General features: G+C 40.0%; 1 protein-coding gene across 1 annotated transcript in view; it reads right to left on the bottom strand.

Annotated features, from left to right (window-relative positions):
- The window catches only part of LOC120540822 (histone-lysine N-methyltransferase SETD1B-like), a 66,884-nt gene that overhangs the window by 11,835 nt on the left and 33,952 nt on the right, over positions 1–21,097 (bottom strand). Inside the window, exons 7-12 of the mRNA XM_039771900.1 lie at positions 5,423–6,169; positions 3,498–3,677; positions 2,586–2,679; positions 2,272–2,492; positions 1,801–1,963; positions 848–1,294 (exon numbers count right to left, since the gene is read on the bottom strand). Of these exons, the coding sequence (XP_039627834.1) occupies positions 848–1,294; positions 1,801–1,963; positions 2,272–2,492; positions 2,586–2,679; positions 3,498–3,677; positions 5,423–6,169 (1,852 nt within the window). The remainder of the gene's footprint in view (positions 1–847; positions 1,295–1,800; positions 1,964–2,271; positions 2,493–2,585; positions 2,680–3,497; positions 3,678–5,422; positions 6,170–21,097) is intronic.

The raw sequence follows: 21,097 nt of genomic DNA, 5'->3' as shown, positions 1-21,097 counted from the left end.
AACTTTTAGCCAAAGTTCATGATTTACATTGAAATAATTCAAATGTTCCAGGTGGAGGTACTGTATAATTTAAGACAAAATGCATCCCTTGTATACTATGGCCATTGAACACTGAATGTGCCTTAATGTAAAGACTCGAAACTATGTATAAAAGTAAAGGTGAAATTTTATTCAGCCAATTATGAAAAGCAGGGAGCCTAACAAAACAAATGATCTGTGTGGCCAAAAACAAGAATATCAATTTCTAGTTATTGTAAAGGAATGACAAAGGAATACAGTAGTAGATCTGACTAAGAGAAACTAAAAACACTCCACACATTTTGCATACCCTGATGGCAAAGCTGAAGGTCACTCAATTGGTTAGGATGCATGGAGGCAGCTAGCTGAAAATTTAATAGTATGAAGGCCTACCTTCTATTGTAATGTAAACAGGAAAAAGTCTCTGACTAAGTAAGAAGAGGACATAACTCTAGGAAAAGGGAATTCATTTCAGTGTTTATTGGATGCAAATATAAATGTCAGTACAACCTTGTGAATACTTGAGACCTTACTTACGGATGCACCCAATTGTATTCCTCATGTTTACTACGTTCACTTCTATACTTTACAAGCATATTTCTATGTGTTGTTGAAAATATTCAGCCTCAATAGGTACTCTAGGACTGATGTATCACCCAAGAAGGGCAGCAACTGGCACAGAGGGTATAGGTTTGGTTAGGGTCTTTGAATAGTATATCTGAAAACACTGGAGTCCGATAACTGGTGGGGGGTATAAGTGGAAAATCAACCAGAAACTGAACAATCACTGGTCATCACTAACATCTTTTAAAAAATGCTATTTTCATACCTGGTACGCCTTTGGGAGAAGGTGGTCTCAGATCTTGGATGAGCTCTATGCTTATTGGAGTCTCCACCGCCTCCAAAAGTTTATTATCCTTAGTTTCTAACACCACCTCCTCTTCCTCCCGCTCAATCCTCGTCACTGGTGCAACCATTTCCCCCAAAACGTTTTTAGCATCAGTGAATGGTTCGACTCCAATACAAATTTCTTCTTTTATACAAGGCCCAATTGCGGTAGGCGTTGGTGGCTTCACTTCTTGCACTTCCATTTCTTTTTCACATTCTTCATCAGAGTCAGACACCAAAGATGCTTTTCTATCCTCATCCTCCTCCTCTTCCTCGTCCTCATCTTCGTCCTCTTCCTCATCTGAACTAGATGATTCATACTCCGAGGACAAGTCACTTTCTTCAGATGTAGAAAGTTCACATTTGTAAGAGAGCCTGCTTACTTCAGCTGTAAAATAAATAAAGTACACTCATGCTACCATGGAACAACTACATCTGGCATCTTACATTCATTCTCGTATGAATGCACTCCACTGTCACACATAAAAGAGTTCTTCAGTAACACTTTTGCCAAAATACAAGTGCTTAGGACATTAAAAGTCTACGACTGGATACCAGACATGTAGAGAATGCAACACAAGTTATAAGGGAATTTTTTCATTGACATTTTGATATGGTTTGCTATTATGGGTGCCCTTTAAAGACCACCATCTCCACAAAAACATGAGATAAACCATCAATACAAACAGCACAAACTAAGTAACAAACAAAAAAAATTGGGTTAAATATTGATTTAAAGCAGATACTGGAGCATTCTATAACACAAACTATAAATTATTTACAATTATTGAGCAGATCATTTATTTATTTATATTCCTATATATAAATGGGTGTTTGTAACCGGAATCTGTAGTAAGAGACAAAGTTATGCAATGGTTCTGATCAGCATCTCACCATCATCAGAGTCAATATCTTCCTTCTCACTAATATCACTGTCATCTTCCTCCTCCTCATCATCGCCATCGTCATCCTCTTCATCGTCCTCTTCCTCCTCCTCTTCATCATCATCATCTTCTTCCTCCTCCTCCGCTTGCTCATCATCTAAGTCTTTTTCCACCTAGAATTTTGAAAAACACTAAGCTAACTGAGGAGAAACAAATGCAACTTCACTGAGGCAGGAATGTATTTTTTAGAAAGATTATTGCTAAAACTGGCTAATATTTAAATGTTGAAAACAAAGTCTACTTAGAAGTAACCAGTGTAGTGCTGAGGTGTCACCTGCTGTGCTTGGGTCCCGGATCCAGGTGATTCATTGTGTGGTGGGTGTGACTATGACTTATCAGCGCATATGCTCCCAATTTCTCTCTCTAGTGACAACATGACATTCTACTTCCAGAAATAAACTGAGCCTCCAACCAGACTTACCTTATCAGAAGACAACTTTACAGAGGCTCCATGTTCATCCTGTTCATCCTCCTTTTCTGAGGAAGAATCTTCCTCCTCTTTCCCAGATGTCTCCTCTTTTTCCTCACCCTCACTATCCAATTCCAGAGGCCTGGCATGTCTCCTCCTGACTGCAATGCCATCTATATCTTTCTTTGACAGTTCCGAGCTGTTATCAGTCATGTCTCTGTCCCTTTCTGATTCTGATATGGAAAACCATACATCATAAATACATTCTCAAGCACCATAGAAAGAGATTCAAGAAAAAGGGGATATTAAGAAAAGAGAAAGCTAACCTTCATCTTCGAGTTCATCATCCACTGGGGTAGAGGGACGAACTCTCTTTATATCACCGCAGGTAGTAGGGTCTGGAGGTTCTTTCCGTTTGACCTGCCGGTTGCAAATCACAACAGTAAAGTATATAAAAGAGACTGTTTTGATTACAAAGCAAAAACTTAGGAAAGACAGAAAAAAACTTGGTTTTTAACTCTAATATAATATACAAGAATAAGGTTACTCTTCAAGTGAACGTGGTAATTGTGGTACTACATAATAATATCTGCCAGTGCTTAAATGCAGATCACTGTTGAATGTGTTCTCTAGAGCTAAGAGATGAGTAATACTGAACATTTTTTTTTTTTTTTAAAGCTGATACTCAAGTAGCATAGATATGCAGTATTAGACATTGTTTATGATATTAAGTATTATAAGGAATGCTACTTTATTGTAAGACCATGTAGTCAATGGCGTAGCGTAGTGGGGGCGGCCGGCCCCGGGCAGCACTTTTAGTGGGCGGCAGAGAATTACTGTATATTTTAGTCTTTTAAATTGAAATACCTAAATAAGGGGGCAGCGAAATTTTCCTCCGCCCCAGGTGGCTGACACCCATGCTACGCCACTGCACGTAGTATACATGTTGACGTTGACTGTATCAAGGTGACTTAATGTGTAGAAAATCCCAATCATAACTAAATAAATACATACAGAAAAACAACATAGCTAAATAAATGAATTAATTACAAAGAGAAGTATGCAACCAAGGTACCTTTACTGTGCATGAGAGCAAATTAAAGATTTCAGATTTTATGCATTTGGTATTATAGACCAGACAAATTTGATGCCAGTGGCCTAGGTGGTTTTCTACAATTGCAGTTATTGTGTTTCATCTCAATAGAGTGCAGAAGTAGAAGACAGAAAAGAGCATGCACCTTAAAGGAGGGCAAACGAATAGCTCCACGCAGGCCAATCCCGAGGCCAATACCTTCGTAGCCCAACCCTTCTCCTTTATTCCAGTTTTCCAGAAGGCTTGATGTGATTGCTTCCTTTGGTTTCGGCTTTTCTTTTTCCTCATCCTTCCCATCTCCTGACTTAACAGGTGTAAGGGATGCCTGGAAAGTTAAACATGCAGAAAAATGTCTCAGAACAGGCAGATATTAGGAAATAATACTCTTATAGCCTTGTACAATTTAATGGGTAATTTAAATCTGTAACTTCTGTGCATTTTGCGATATATCAAAAATCCTTTCCAATGTGTTTGTATTGTTGCACTGCACCTTTTTTATTGCTAGTATTTACTCTAGAATTGTAGGACCCTAATCTTAAGTAGAAAGGTTTGCTGTACTTCTCATGTTTACACATAATTTCCATCAACTTAAACAGCCTAGCACCAGCAAAAAACAGAACATGTATTCCCTTCTTGTACCAGTCTGAATGATGGACTTGCAGCCACTTCAACAATCAAGTCATCCATCTTAAACCTTTTTCAGATAGAATATTTTAGGGGTCCAAAGAGGTGGAAACCGGTAGGAGCAAGACTTGGATGCATGATGTAAAGGAAGTACATCCACGTTTTAGGATTGCTTTCTGTGTTTTCCGTGTTAGGTGCTGTTCTGCATTGTGAGCTGTGAAGGAGGTGTTCAATAACATTTTTCTGAAGTTAAACTCTCCCTTTAAGTGCTTCTGCAGTTTTTTTTTACGAGACGCTTCACAGATATGAGTTAATGGTTTCATCATATGGAATAAGGTCTACTAAATTTTGCATCCCAAAACACAACGGTCATGACCTGCCCTCCTGAAGGGGTAACCATAAAACACTTCTCTTCCAAGCGGAACTTCGATAAATGACCTGATATTCTGCATGCTTCCTATCAACAGCAATGCTTCTTTAAAGCAAAGGTAATCTCTACAGTTCAAAATAAAACATTGGAAGAATTCTAGCATCCTACTGATAAGTTTAATTGGTTTCATAATTGCAGGTCTAAATCCTTACAAAAAAACAGGAGCTGTAATCTAACTTTAACAACATGGTCAATTCCTGTTAAGGTATAGTTCTCCGGTCAAAAAGCAGCACTGTGTCTGTGGCATGGCCCAGTATGCACTGGCACCACATTTTAAGGAGACTGTGACCGGTGATAAACAGCTTTTATCCTAATTAAAGTAGCTAGCACCTCTAAACATGGCTCAGATATCAAAGCTTTATCACCCAACACCTGCTACCCCTAAATTAAATGAAGTCTCAAGAGAAAACTCTCGTTTAGGTAGCGCTGTGCATCATAGAGTTCTTTTAAGAATATAATGCTAAGGCGAGTCTTATTCTTTATATCTGAAGTATGTTAAGCAAAACATTTTAGGTGAAAGTCACTGCCTGATTAAACAGTCCTAATCAATCGATGTCGGTTACACTGCCTCCTTCTTTACAAAGTAATAAGGCAAACATAATAAAAATCCAAGTAGTAAGCCTTAATGAAGGAAGGAGAACTGATAAAAACCACAGCAAGTCACCACATAACAGAAGAACTTAATATTAAAATTGATCTCATATACACTAAGAAATGTATTCGGCCAGGAAGTGTCTTGACTCTTCTACATTCTTTATTCAATCACTCCCTGAATAAAAAACAGAACTTTAAATAAATGAATGATTTAACCTAACAAAGATAAAGAGAAGTGTCTTTCTTTAAAAATTCACTTAAAGTGCTTCTGGTGAACATAAAAATCATTTGGCATCTTCCATGGTAAAGGTATATATTCAACTGAGGGAATAAGGAGATGCTCACCCATTAACAAAATATATTAGCACCAACTAGTGATGTCAGGGAAGGTTCAGCAGCCTGCTGCCCTCTTAAAAACCTACCTTGGCTGAGCGTTCTTTCCTTTCCCACCACTCGTCGAAAGCCCTGAATGCAACCACCTCCACCATTTTGCGGTTTAAATCTCTCTTCATGATGGCCTTCAGCTCCTTCACAATGACCATCAACACTCCATCCACAGTTGACTTATGCGGATCTTCCTTCTTGGGCTCATATCCAGGTGGTGGCACTGCTGGGTTAAACTTGGGTAAGGGAGGCCAGGGCTGCCCATGAACTAATCCGGATTCTGCGGTCATTGCATAAGGCCGGTAAGGATGCAGGCCACCAAACTGCATGCCTCCTCCAGTAATAAAGGGAGGATATGGGTATGATCTGTAGCCTTGCATCATTCGACTTAACATCTGTGTCTGCATCTGGAAAGACATTGGCATGCCACTCCACTGATGACCCAGGCAGCTCATGAGGTCCATAGGCATAATAGGCATCATGCCAGGTGTGTAATGATGCATCGGGTGAAGAATATGGGGTGGTGGTGGAACACCATGTGGTGGAGGTGGAGGAGGAACTGCAACAGCTGGATGCGTGGGAGGGGGAGGAAGGGGAGGTGGCGGCAAAGGGAATCCAGTTTGAGGAGGAGGAGGAGGCGGAAGAGGAGGGAATCCTGGGAGTGGAATGCTTATGGGCTGTGGCACTGAAGAGTTCACCACTATAGTTTTGGAACACTCGGAATTGGGTGTGCCAGGCATCTCGTCATCAGAGATCTCCATGTCTTCTCCGGAGGACTGGTGATCCTGCAAACAGAAAAGAAAAAAGGAAATTTAAAAGAGTGTTGATGATCTGTCAACAGTGCTTTCACATTTTACATGCTGTCAAGATACACGATCTGGTTACGCAGTTGCTGCTTGAATTTTTGGGAGCTACTTTTGTCAACTAATATGGCAAACTTATGCCTGTATTTATGTGCTTAAAGCAGATATAAAAAGGACACAAATTGAATACAAACGACTCAACACTTCATACTTTGCAATGTTTGGGAACGAGAGAGGAAAAGGAACATTCAGAGTACACTGTGTGCTGTGAAAAGGACATTGTGATAGCCAAGCTTGTTACTTTTCTAGGTCAGAAAATTCCCTAAATGAACTTTGCTACTTCTGATGAAAATAAATAAATAAATAAACAAATCTGCTTGTAAGCAAGTTTGTCAGTCAAGTGAGAAGAGAAAATGACCACTTCTATGATCTCATGTGTGTGCATCTAGATACCAATGTCAACTGAATGGACAAACAATCCAGTCAGTCAATTAAAGATGATCACCAAACTGGGTTGCTTAGCCACTTCTCTATCGCTAACTACACTTAAAAGCTTGTTGGTTATTTATTTTTCATACTTCCATACTTTTATATAAATATAAAATTTCGTGGTCCAAGTGCAAAATTTCTTATAGTTTAAGACCCGTTTGTCTGTCTGCTTTTCATGACAGATCTACTTAACAGATTTTTTTCCTGTAATTTGCTTGAACATTCCGTTGATTTTGCGGCTTTCTCATCGTGCCAAGTATCATAGTTCGCTTGCGGTACCGAATTATTAGCGCAAATCTGAGAGAAACTCATCGGGCTGCAGGGCCCTCCTCACTCGCGCGTCTGCCTCGGGGCGTAACCTTAACTCCACTTAGTTAGCGAATAATAGAACTACTTAATGGATTCAGATCTTTTTTTTTTCTCTAGGATTTGCTTGAACAATCTGGTTGATTTTGCGACTTCTCTCATTGTGCTAAGAATCATAGTTCGCTTGCAGGAGCGATGTATTCACGCTAATCCGAGGCAGAGGCTGCGGGCTGAGGGGAGGGGGAAGAGGGACGTCAGGAGTAGGCAGCTGGGAAGGGTCATTCTCACTGTCCTGTTTCACTAATACGCGGGCGACGCCGCGGGGATGGCTAGTCTACAATAAGGTGGAGCCCTTCCAACATGTTAGCCAATGAACAGTGTTAGAAGTATCGTCACCAAAAGGGATGTAATTTGCATTAACTCTTACTTGGGACAGAATTGGTCTTGTCAAATAAAATTTTTGCCCATTTCTTAAATGATCATCCAGTCATACTCAACAGAAAACCTTAAAAGGAAATTTTGATATTATTCAAGTTAAAATAATTTCTTCACATCCACGGTGTATATAGTGATTTGTCATATGAATTTGTGTTTTAAACGGAAGCATCTTCTTCTATAATACGCTACCGCGGCTGTTCGTTTGTCTGTCCAGGATTTTAGCTCACAAATTGTTTGACCTGAAATTTAGAACACATATACAACATGACGTATACTGTCCACGTTCGAGGTGATGATTGACCTCCATGGTGATTCCTCTTTTTATTTTATTTTATTGTAGAATCAACTCTCGGCAGCAGCCACCAGCGTGGCCATGTGTACGGGCGCCGTTCTCATCCCTACCACCTTTGCCGTCACTTCCCCTACCTCTTCATATCTTAAGTCATTCTTGAGGCAGATTGAAGACTTGAGTGCCAGCTTAATTGAAAAATTAAAGAAAATGTACTAAGTAATTGCAACACAAAAACTAACTTAATCAGTTTTAATGCGAAAAGATGCCGAGGGAAGAAGAGAGGAAGCGGGCCGCTAGTGTGGAGAAAAGAAGAGCTGCTCAGGAAGCAGCAAGCGGATCAACCTCTGAGCAGATGAATGTTAAATGTACAGAGAAACAGCATGAAAAATATGAATGCTCAAGTCAAGTGTATTCAGTGCACCGTTACTGTTTTTTTAAATAATTTTATTAATATGCCTGTTCTTATGGTTTAGAGTAAGTTCTAGAGGCATCGGTCCAAACCTGAAAACAAAAACCTTAAACAAACTAAAGATTCCAGTTTGCTCCTTCAAAAACTTTGAATTAAGAAAACATGTTGCCAAGGCATATTTGTGACAACAAATCAAAAACAGAAGTAATACAGGTAAGGATACATTTCCTGCCTCTTTACCTGCTCACAGAGACTGCTGGGAGTCGAATTTTGACATTTCCCCATAGATACATCACCAACTGCCAACTTTCCGTAGCCTCACTGCAACTTGAGACTGTTTCTTTCCCTCCTTCTCCAATTATGATTCCTTTTCTGCCATTGCCGGTGTATTGAGTGTCTCATATAGCAACAGAGCTAGGACTATATTACGAAATCCTCTGATTCAAGTGCAATTACTGCCATCAAATTATTGTAATTGTGCATTCATTTAAAACATAAGCCAGTGCCGGTGCCACATTCTTACTCAAACATCTTTTTCACACAGTGATTTGATGGCATATTCAAATTCAAATCTGTTTTGTTTTTTCTAAATCGCATCTCATATGCAGTAGAGCTCTACGCTGAATTGCTCATTTTGGCTACAGACATGGTGCAGGTTTCAATGAATATCAACATCAATCAAAGTGAACGACGTACTGCCACATTTTGATACATTGTTGGGTCTGCTACATGTGTTGAAACGTTGGGAGCATGATGCCTTCAAGCACTGCACTCTTCACCTGTGACTTGCTCGGTCTACTCTCCGTAGTACATTCTCTCTTCTCCAAATAGAAACTAACACAAGCTGTGGGCTAATTGCTCCAAGTGAGTGACAAACATTGTAATGCCATTTTCATTTTTGTATGGTGTTTACCTAACTGAACTTACAAACCCCAGACCAAACTCGTGGTATGGGATTACTGCACACGTGACAGTACATTTTTTCAAATCAAAGCCTTAGATTTTTTAATAAAACCAATGCCAATTGCAAACCAACTAACACTTAGCATTACGTACTTTCTGCAGTGTGTCACGCACACTCATCATAAAAAATAAACCAAGGAAACAAAAAGGCAAATTATGTCGTAGTTAGGCTGCGATTAAACAGGTTAAAGCCCAACAAACCAGTTATCTAATTTTATAGCGCACATGCTAAGGCAGTCTTGCCAAGGATACAAGTAAGCAAGTAACTTTCACGGTTTCTTGTTGATAGACATTAACTCAAGCCCATGATATGATGAGGAAGCTCTGTAGGAATTTTAAATCTACTCTTTAATTTTCATTGCAGAATTAATGAACACCACCATGTCCCAGGAACTAAACGATTTCTCCAGGACACAAGCAGTGAGGTAAAAGACAGAGCATTTCTTCTTTTAAAATAGCTTTTTTATTTAATTTTTCCCTTAAATGGAACACATATGCTGATTTACAATAAGTTCAATCTGAAGACACAATTAACAGAAAAAAAAAAATCAATGCACAGGCAGTCCCCGGGTTACATACGATATAGAGACTGTAGGTTTGTACTTCAGTTGAATTTGTATGTAAGTCAGAACAGGTCCATTATTTTAATAAATGCTATTGTTGACTGACTGTAGCCAAGTGCTCTGCCAATGAATGATGGAGTTTCACCTCTCTCTGACCTTTTTATTATTTCTACTTTATTTTCAGTGGTGATGGTTTTTCTCTTCTTTACTGTATCACCAGCACTTGCATCAGATTTGTGTTTCAGAGACATTCTTGAAGGGTGAAGACAAAAGATTACAGCTTCTGCACAGCACTGTACACGCTCTCACAGCAGGAAGGCACCAGTCGTCAACACGTCTGATGTACTGACAAGAGATAACTTCCTGCTATGTGCGTAACAGTACAAGCAGGCTTACTATTGAGAATGAATGGGGGCAGTGAGGGGGTTCATCACCCACCTCACAGACACCTCCACTCCAGTATGCTGCCTGCAGTGTCCGCCCACCGAGAACGAACAAGGTGCGGTGAAAGGCGTGTAGTGAATCACCCACCACCGCCCCCATTCAACAGGCAGCCATCCGAGGCACACTACAATGCTGCCCCCCACCGCCCTGTTCACCCTCAATGGCCTCCGTTCAGCCACAATGGGGTCACCGCTTGCAGCATTACCAGCCACCCACTAAGAACGAACAGGGCAGCCATGTGTGGTGGGCGGGCAGTGAAATCACTTGCTGCCAGGAGTCGCCCAAGGGACACTACACTGCACGAGCAACGAAATCACCCCCCTCCAGCCACCGCTTGCAGCGTCCCCAGGCCGAAGATGACGGAGCGGCAGTTACTGAGGCGGATGTGTTGCAGTTGCGGCCCCGTTCGCACGTCCATAACCTGGGGACTACCTGTATTCAGTAAGTTTAAAGGCTTTATTTTCATATTTGAACCACCTCCCCTTGTTACCCATTTTAAACTGCAAGACCCAAGCACGATACTTTTTAAAATGCAAAAAAGATGTTTCACTTTAGAATACAACTTCATGTGGTAAATAATTTATACTTTGAAATATCATTGACTTCCTTTACGTAAAGAGTTATGGAATCTGGAACAAATTACTGAGACATGTAGTTGAAGCAGAAACCTTGACAACTTTTAAGAAGTACCTGAATGAGACATCAGAACAAATGAGCTGGATGGACTGAATGGCTTCCTCTCATTTATCAAATTTCTTATGTTGTAAGACACTCCTTCCCACCTAGTAACTTTAGGGCTATGAGGAAGAACTAATGGGACCAAAGGGAAAATAAATTTCAAGGATTAAATTGTATTTGTATAGAACTTCTTTAAAACTACCCTGACCGTGTATAAAAATACACTCTAACAACTATCATACATTAAGATTACATTAAAAGACTGATTCCATCTTTTTTTTATTTTAGTCTTCCAGAAAATGCATAACAGGAGAAAAGTACACATGCACATGAACATTTGGGACCTAACCCAGTTTAGATAATTCAGGCATCATGACTTGGCCTCAATCTCTCCAGGTCCCATTATTTTAAGTGAGGAACCTAAACTAGTGAAGATGCTCCAGAAAATAAGCTCATCCCAGAATATTATTTATCCCTGGCAGCTGCAAAAACATTGGGCTCTATTTTAAAGGACACAATGATCAAGACAAATCAAAAGACACTCTGAGTGAGAGGTGAAGTGTCATCTCAGAGCCTATCAACTTCAGTCCGACATGCAAAACAAAAAGCTAATTTAACAACTGCCTGAATGAAGAGACTACAAAAAAATAAAAGCTCAAAATGAATGTAAAATAAACTCAGTAATGTTGGTTTCTTATACTCCGATGTCCATAATCTTAAACAACAACTACATGCCAATTAAACATGATAACTGTTTAATCACCAATAATCAGCACACCTTTCTTTTAGAACTAATTTAAGTTTTTTGTAAGGCTTTAGCTTCAAAGTATTGAATGTTAAGATGGCATAACATGGTGTAAAACGCATTGCATTCACTTCAAGCTAGAATTCATACAATAGTTTAAGAAATACTGTATATTCTTGCATAGCACGGTTGAGTGCAAGAATGAGCAGCACAGGCCCACAGGAAAAATCCAAAACCATTAACATATCTTACTTACCAGCAGAGCCAATTGTGACACAAAGTCAGCGAGTTATAATCAGACAGAAGCTAGATTTTCGGTACCTAGGCTGCCATTTAAAACCCACAATAGGTACTCAGAACCCAGCGGCGTATCTGTTGATACTACAAATGAATGACTCACGTCTGGCAATTCTACTGTTAATAATGTTAAAATTGCTGGCACAGGTAACAGAAAGCTTCACAAAATCACTGGCTAAGTGTTAAGACTCCAACCGAGTCCAGCACCTTCCTTAGCAACACGATATGCTTCTAAACTCATAGCTTTTGTGAAAAACTGGGACATATTTTGGGAACAGCAAAAAAAAAAAAAAACAAACAAAAAAAACCATTGAAAAAAGATGATCTCCATTATTACTGGAATTTTTTTAAAACCTCAAAATAGATCAGCAGAACTGCATGATTCCTGTATTAGACCACCAGACAAGCAGCATCATTTGATTATAAAATTAACACTCTGAATATAATCTCGCTTCCTCTTAAAATTGGATGCTTCCCAAACCCCTATGATAGAAGTCTTATAAAGTACCTATTGTTACCGAATCAAATCCAACTATAGATTTCCACTATCAGAATCCTAGAGAAACCATAATTGGACCGGGACCTGAAGACATTTCACCCAAAGTGTGGTGTCTAATCTGCTACATACAGTATAACAACCATAAACTTAAAACTAGCACCCAAACACAAACATTAAAAAAAGAAAAAGGAAATATCACTTTGTTCCAAAATAAACGTGCTCTAATTAATGCTATTATATTGTATCCAAGTCTGTTCTTTGTTTACTTAATGAATCTTGGCTAAGAAGTAAAAGGTACCATTTGTTGAGGAATGCTGCTAAACTTGACTTTCTTCCAAAAATGTAAATATATGCATTAGGGCAACTCGTCAATATAATTTGCTATGGTTTATCTGCCTTGTCACTTCACTGAACAACAGTAACACTAATAGCACTGTAAGATATGGCTGACACACAGAATGTGTCATATGTAGACCACTTTGGTTGACCTCTCTTGTTTTAATTGTGCTCTATAAATAAAAATAAATTGACTCAAGTAAGGAATTGAAAAGTATTGAGTCTGTCTCTTCCACAATCTATAAAAATTAAACAAATTAGTATGGAAGTACAGCTGTGAGCACCTAAAAACATAAAACATCCGAGTAACAGTGATTCCTCTCACATGTACAACAGGCCTAATCGGAAAGCACTATCAATACGTCTCTTTCTTCTTGATGACCACAATGGTAAAAATCAATCCATACACTCTAGGTACGTTTTGATAATAGCTTCAAACTTCTACAACAGATGCCAACAGCAGCCTTGAAACTGTTAAGCTAAACTCAACAGTTAGTAACAACACATGTTGCTATACAGATTTTTGGTAAATGTAACTTTAGAGCAAACTTCTACCATTGTTAAGAAGGACAGCACTCAGCAAAGAAGAAAACTTTTTGAATAAAATCCTGGCAACCTCACATAAACTTTGTATTTTTTAAAAATCGACAATAATCGTAGATTCACAATAACAAATTGCCTACTAAGCGATTAGGAAAACAGTCACTAATTGCAGCCCTAACATTGTAGAATGCTGTGCTGTGCCTTTGTTCGCATATCTTATATAAAAACGTCTAATGCGTGGAAGTGTGTGCGTCTGTCCGGCCCGGAAGGGAGAGGTGGAGTCGGGGGAAGGACTCCGCCTCCGTGGAAACAGAAAACTCGCTTAGCCACTAATAACACAAGCGAGGCGAGCACGTCAGCAAAACGAAACCTCAGAAGAAAGACAATGTCGCTTAGCCGCTAACATCAGCAAATCGGTATCCCTTTTACTTTTCCTCCCACTGCTAATGCACAAGCGATGCAAGCACGTTGGCAAAACGAATTTCATCTTTTCAAGTTTTTTTTTCTGACAATTTCAATAGCTTCAAGGACCCCAGGCTTTTTACAGCACAAGCTTACACAGCTAGTATATGTATACTTGTCTTAGAATAAAAAGATGGTCTTCTAACACAACAGCCATTTCCTGATCTTGTTTCACAATATAGAGATATTATTGACAAAGCAATACAACACTCCACTTATTTTTATAACAAATTCACATTTCACTAGAGAGACTATCAATTTAAAAAGTTAAGCATACACTTTTGGGATTAGGCTTCTAGATTAGGCTGCACAGGCTGAGGTAGGCTAGCTATATGGCGTTAGTCTTTACAGGTACAGAAAAGAGAAAAGTGAGACATTTCAGAATTTGAGTGCTTGAGCACAGTAAATGATCCTCTGCTTGCCAGACACGAGAAACATACACAGGGAAACCGATTACTTTGTACAATACAGTTCACGGTGTAATACAATGCATTTACGGATTTTGAAAGTAGTTGTGTTATTCAGAAACACGCTTATATGACAGCGAGGGGTGTCCATTATTACTTGCTTGTGCTAACTGAGAAGAATCTTTTAAAATCTGATGAGATTGACTAGTTTTATACTTTCTTTCTTACTGTGTCAAGTTAATTAAAAGACATAATCCGCAGAAAGAACTAGTCACTAATTAAGAAGATGGTAAGAATGAAAAACCTCTAGGCCTGGAGTTCACCCCTCCCTGGGCTAAGCGACTTTGTCTTTCTTCCGAGGCTTCGTTTTGCCAACGTGCTCGCCTTGCTTGTGTTATTAGTGGCTAAGCAAGTTCTCTGTGTCCATGGAGGCGGAGTCCTTACCCCGACTTGACCTTTCACTTCCGGGCCAGACAGGCGCACACACTTCCACGCATAGACGTTTTTATATAAGAGAAAATGCCCCCCTTTCACAGGTCTGCTTTAGAGTGTTGTGCATTTGGTTAACTATTCTGAACTATAACTTCTACCAATAACTTAGTCTACCCTGATACCAGCATTTAAAGCAAACCACTTAACTCCACATGAATGAAAAAACCCCCGTGTTATCTAAAGCTCTGGCAAGTCTTTAAGCAGAGCCCCAAACTAGCCGTTTTACAGAAAGAGCAGTGAGAAAAGAGGGAAGTGAAATATGGAGAAAGGGTAGGGGGTGGGCAGGGAGTGTTCGGCAGAGCACTGTACAAGAAAGGAAATTTAGTGGGAATAGGAGAAAAAGAAAACAAAAGGTAAGAGAACAAGGCAGCAAATTCTGGCAGACATGCCAGCAGGTTTAGAAACAATGAAAAACTGTATGAAAGGCTGTGTCCACTCAAACAGTCCAGCGTTTTTGATTGAGAAGTGTAAAAAAAAAAAAAACAACATGTAAATAACTAAAATTAAAAACAATATCAAGGTCTTAGTTCAGTAACTACACAAGTAAATGTTCCTCAGAAGCAAGTCTGTGATGTGTTGCATGTTTCTAACTCTGCATTTACAGTACCCACAATGCCTGAAAGGTGGCAAACAAGAGACCATGCTGACACCCAGTAGTTTTGCAACATGGCTGAGAATTTAAAAGCATGTTCTTAATTAAGCTGTAGATTTCAAATGTCTGCTTTAATCAAAGTCAGCAGTTGACTGTTTCAGATAAACATCAGAACAAAATAAAAATAAAAACATTAACGAGTGATATTAAAAGTGGATCTCCACTCCATTCCAGAGTGGTAGTGCCATCAGTATACAGTCATGATGCTAGGAATCATATGGAACACCCTTGACACCTTCAGACCAAAATACAGTATTTTTTTTCCATGACACACACACGGTAATAGGAAGAGTAAATTAGTAGGGAATTGTGATTTTACTCTCAGACTTCAACTATGACGGTTTTGTGAACTTGTCCAGCTTTTATAGTCGCCCAGCTTTGCTTTAAACCCTGCAATAGATCTGCTCATTTAGGTAAGTGCCTAGCCGAGTACCAAACTGAACAGAAAACATTCATTTGTGAAGCCTTTAGTCCAACACTAATGTTACTTCCATTTCTTTCCCATTAGGTTCCAGCACCAAACAAGCAAGAAAGGGGTGACGTGACAGAGACAGAGTTTAGGCCTGCAGCGCAGACGGACAGCACTAGAACAAACATGCTGACAGGCTTCAATAAGAACAAATGACTGAGGTGCAGATCACAATTTCCTCCTTTGCTTGTAGATCTTCACTCAGCACAAGAAATAGGAAAAAAAAATTAAGATTAAGCTTGCAGAGTGCCAGAAATTTAAAATACTCATACAGTACTCTGTAATCAACACAACAGTAGCAACAAGACTTCACTATCACCAGCCAAGCATTGGCTGCAGCTGCATGATTATCTTTACATTGATTCCAGCAGTCTACATAATCTTCATTAGACAGTATTTTAGCATTAAAAGCTATAAACTAGGCAGTTTTATGCAAAGATGGATCAAGCTCAAAGACTACTAAACCTGTCAATGGAAACAGTCCAAATGCTGCCAACATCACACTCCTCCATAGCTGTGAGAGGGAAAGGAGTTTGAAGAGTATTACACACACCCCACAGGAAGGTAAAAGCCTATTACATGTCACTTCAGAATCATTATAGATCACTACACCTAACTGGGATGGGAAGGTAAAAGGGAGTGTTTTTGGGAACAATTTTCTGAAAGAATATTCGCATTTAACTAACTGGTAAAAACCTTCTAGTAACATCACAGAGTAAAAAAAGCACAGCCTCATCACACACTGGATGTGAGAACACATTTGTTGGCCTGCAACATATTCACAGTGGTTTTTACTAATAATTTCAACTACCCATAAACCCATTCTATTTGTATGTGGCAGATATTATTATGCTTCTACTACGCTAAGAAGGCACAGACTCCCAATGAAACACATATTCGAAACTGGATCCTTGAGGCAGCAACTCTGCCCACTGCATAAAGAAAATAATATATCCAGATATTTAATACAGAGTGAGCCAAAATGAAGTACCACATTTGTCAAGATCACTGTGTGAAGTAGAGGCAGCTGAGTAGCTTTGGGGGTCCTTTTGATAGGCGATCCCTTATAGTTTTCAGTCGGCAACATGCCCTGGTCGAGTGTGCACTGTCCCTTCACTGTTGAAGCGTTCTTCAAAAATCACAAATCCATCATCAATACGCAACGCGCCTTCCGAACGCACTTCAGCATTCCTCCCAACGGTGACGTCCCAAATCAGTAAGCGATTCTTCAGTGGGTGGCTACATTTAGACAGACGGATACAACACTGAACAGAAGCTCTCCAAGCCGTCCTACGACTGTACAAACGCTTGAAAACATCCAAGCTGTAAGGGCATCAGTTTTGCAGTCTCTTACAGCGCGTAAACCTGCTTCTGCCTTAGGCATTTGAGGAGGATTTTGCCTGAGGACTTCAATTTCCATTCATACAAAATGATGGTAGTGCAGGAACTCACTGAAGGAGTTGTGCGTGAACATTCTGCAAACCGTTCATCGAGATGCCATCGTCATTTGAATGGTTGCGTAAATATGCAAAACGTTTGCTACTGGGCTGAAACCAACCCCCGCGAATGTCAAGACACCCCTGTACAGTAAGCATGTCAATGCGGGTTTTGCGGGAGGTGTTTCTGGGGAAGCTCATCTCCCTATGTGGCGATTTCGGGTGGCCTTCACGTTCATCTCCATGTGATTTCTTCTTGTGAGGCTATCAAAAGTCGAAGGTATACATACACCGACCTTAAAACCTTGAAGCTGTCAAGGACACTATTCTCCACAAAATCACAGCTATTCCCCCTGAAATGGCCGAATGAGTCATGCGAGCATTTAGAAATTGGCTCGGAATTTATCGCTTATGATGGCTACCACCTTGAAGATATCATTTTTACAAAACACGATGAAAATTTTTTTTTATATTCTTTCTTGTGTCATAATGAAACTTATTTTATCTTGTAGCGTTTTCATAGAATAACTGTTTGAAATGTGGTACATCTTTTTGGCTCACCCTGTATAATTCTGAAGATGCTTTTGAGGGGCAGATAAGGCATCAAACACTGTTTGACCAGCCGTGGTGCTAACACTCTACCCATCATTATTTGGTATGCTGAGCTATGTTTAATTTTTAAAATGGTCTTCGATTTTATTATTGTAAAAAAACACACACATACGTAAGCAACAGAACTACATTCTTCTTTTTAGGTATGTGTAGAACTTTTTTTTTCCTGATGTGCAAACTGTTATTGGCAAGAGAAGAAAAAACAAACAGATAAAAAGAATAGGAAAATAAATTAAAAAGCACAGCAGCAATCCGAGTCTCATCTTTTCATGGCTTTAGTACAGCTTTCTTTTTGATGATGCTATACCAAGTTCAAAACACCCAAAACCACCAAAATGATTGCAAAGAAGCTGGGGCCTCTGACAAAAACTACCTGGCCCAGAAGACACATCTTTTTGAAGGCCTCTTCTTTGCACATCAGCTCATGTGAACAGCAGGAAGCACCTTGTAAATATTACCAACCACCTTTTTAATAATGCAAAAAGAAAGATGTGGGCCCCTCACCTACCACCTCTGAGTGCTCAGCTCAGATTATCAGGTTCTACATTATGTACACTATGCAACAGCAAAAAACTGGCATACTTTACACAGTTCAAGACTAAAGCTTAAAGCTAAGGTCAAACCCTTTCTTTCTGTACATGATTTTGAAGCACTAATTCATGCATTTGTTTCTTCTCGGATTGACTACTGCAACTCATTATACACTGAAGTTAATCAGTTTGCTCATCTTCATCTAGTCCAGAGGACTCCTGCCAAGCCTCTAACAGGAACACGAAAACAGAATCACATCACACCAGTCTTAATTACTCTTTACTGGCTTTATGTTCAATACAGGATTGAGTTTAAAATGTTACTGTTTGTTTTAAAGTCCCTGAATGATACATCTGGACTACATCTGAATCAATCTCTGAATATGTGTTACTCTTCACCATTACTAATACTACTTCTTTAGGCTGCTCCCATTAGAGGTCGCCACAGTGGATCATCTTCTTCCATATCTCTCTGTCCTCTGCATCTTGTTCTGTTATCCCCATCACCTGCATGTCCTCTCTCACCACATCCATAAACCTTCTCTTAGGCCTTCCTCTTCTCCTTTTTGGCAGCTTTGTCCTTAGCACCCTTCTCCCAATATACTCAGTATCTCTCCTCTGCACATGTCCATACCAACGCCATCTTGCCTCTCTGACTTTGTCTCCTAACTGTCCCACCTGAGCCGATCCTCTAATGTCCTCATTTCTAATCCTGTCCATCCTCGTCACACCCAATGCAAATCTTAGCATCTTTAACTCTGCCACCTCCAGCTCTGTCTCCTGTGCCAACGTCTCCAGCCCATATAACATAGCTGGTCTCACTACCGTCCTGTAGACCTTCCCTTTCACTCTTGCTGATACCCGTCTGTCACAAGTCACTCCTGACATTCTTCTCCACCCATTCCACCCTGCCTGCACTCTCTTTTTCACGTCTCTTCCACAATCCCCATTACTCTGTACTGTTGATACCAAGTATTTAAACTCATCCACCTTCGCCAACTCTACTCCCTGCATCCTCACCATTCCACTGACCTCCCTCATTTACACACATCTATTCTGTTCTGTTCCTACTAACCTTCATTTCTCTCCTCTCCTCTCATATCTCCACCTCTCCAGGGTCTCCTCGACCTGCTCCCTACTATCACTACAGATCACAATGTCATCAGCAAACATCATAGCCCACGGGGACTCCTGTCTAATCTCATCTGTCAATCTGTCCATCACCATTGCAAATAAGAAAGGGCTCAGAGCTGATCCCTGATGTAATGCCACCTCCACCTTGAATGCATGTCACTCCTACCACAGACCACACCACTGTCAGACTTCCCTCGTACATATCCTGTAACACTGTTACGTACTTCTCTGCCACTCCTTACTTCCTCATACAACACCACAGCTCCTCTCAGTCACTCTATCATATGCTTTCTCCAGGTCCACAAAGACGCAATGCAACTCCTTCAGGCCTTCTCTAAAGTTCTCCATCAACATCCTCAAAGCAATCATCACATCTGTGGTGCTCTTTCTTGGCATGAAACCATACTACTGCTCACTAATCATCACCTCACTTCTTAACCGAGCTTCCACTACGCTTTCCCATACCGTCATGCTGTTGCTCATCAGATTGTATCCCCCTGTAGTTACTACAGCTCTGCACATTCCCTTTATTCCTAAAAATATAACAAAAACCATGATACCCGAGTTTGTGGTTTACCACAATGAAGTGGACAAACTGAAAGCGCATATAATTCACTCAGTATGTTTAGATGTTAAGACTTAAGGCTCCAAGGTTTCACTATGAATTATATATAGGTAGTTACAAGATATACTTTTAAAAAACAAGTTAAGGTGTAGCGTATCCCTCTAAACATTTAAGCGGTCTCCTTCTTTAAACATGTCTACTGTCGATCCATTTATTATCAGAACTTGCTTTTAACTTCATAAATTTGTAGGGAGGTAGCAGCATCAGGCTAAAAGCAGAAAACACTTCAGACAGGATAGGATAAACCCAAACATAGAATCACTCTGGCCCAATTTAGAGTTATCAGTTAACAAAATCCATTGACGATTGAGATGGCAAAGAAAACCCAAAGATTTAGAACCATTTGACTATTGCTTTTTATTTAAATCATTCATACTAATTGAAAGTTACCTGTGGCTACCTGTTGATCCATGGACAGCTCTGCTATCAATGTTAACCCTACCTGAAAATTTGAACCCATGTACAGATCATATATCCTGAAAACATGCCTGTAGTAGTTTTAATGATAAGCACCTCATAGGACACCTTAACAAAAACAACCTGTCGAATTGTCAAGGCAGATAGTACATCATGCTATACTGCAAACAAATGTCTAACATATTGGTAAAACAGCCCTATGTTTAAACCAGTCCTGTTTATAATAATACAGTATTTAATGATGGCATCCCTTTAATTCTTCTTTAACAATAAGGTCAGGTCAGCTCATAGAGCAAGCACTGGTACAGCAAGTTGCCACACTCACCACGTGATGAAACAGTTTGGGTTCCCGGATGGCACCCTCTCAAGCAGACATGTGGTCCAGTCCCAACCACCCAGAAATGACCATCTATCTACTGAAGTCAGGTATTACATAGGCACCCCCTTGGCCTCGTCTAGCTGCTTAGGTCCTCAACAATGAGAATCCTGTGAGCTGGATCACCCTTGGGAAGTTTTGAAACATGGCCAAAGTGCTGTAACTGACGCTCCCTCACAATGCAGGTAATGTGCCTTATTCGGGACTCTGTGAGCAACTGCTCATTTGACACAAAGTCAAACCAGTGGTACACAAGGATTCTCCAAAGAGACACAGTACCAAAGGAGACCAGTCTT

Source organism: Polypterus senegalus, chromosome 12 (genome assembly GCF_016835505.1).
Source record: "Polypterus senegalus isolate Bchr_013 chromosome 12, ASM1683550v1, whole genome shotgun sequence".
NCBI classification, from domain to species: domain Eukaryota; kingdom Metazoa; phylum Chordata; class Cladistia; order Polypteriformes; family Polypteridae; genus Polypterus; species Polypterus senegalus.
The sequence above is the reverse complement of the archived record's forward strand: the minus strand, read 5'-3'. Positions and strand labels throughout refer to the sequence as shown.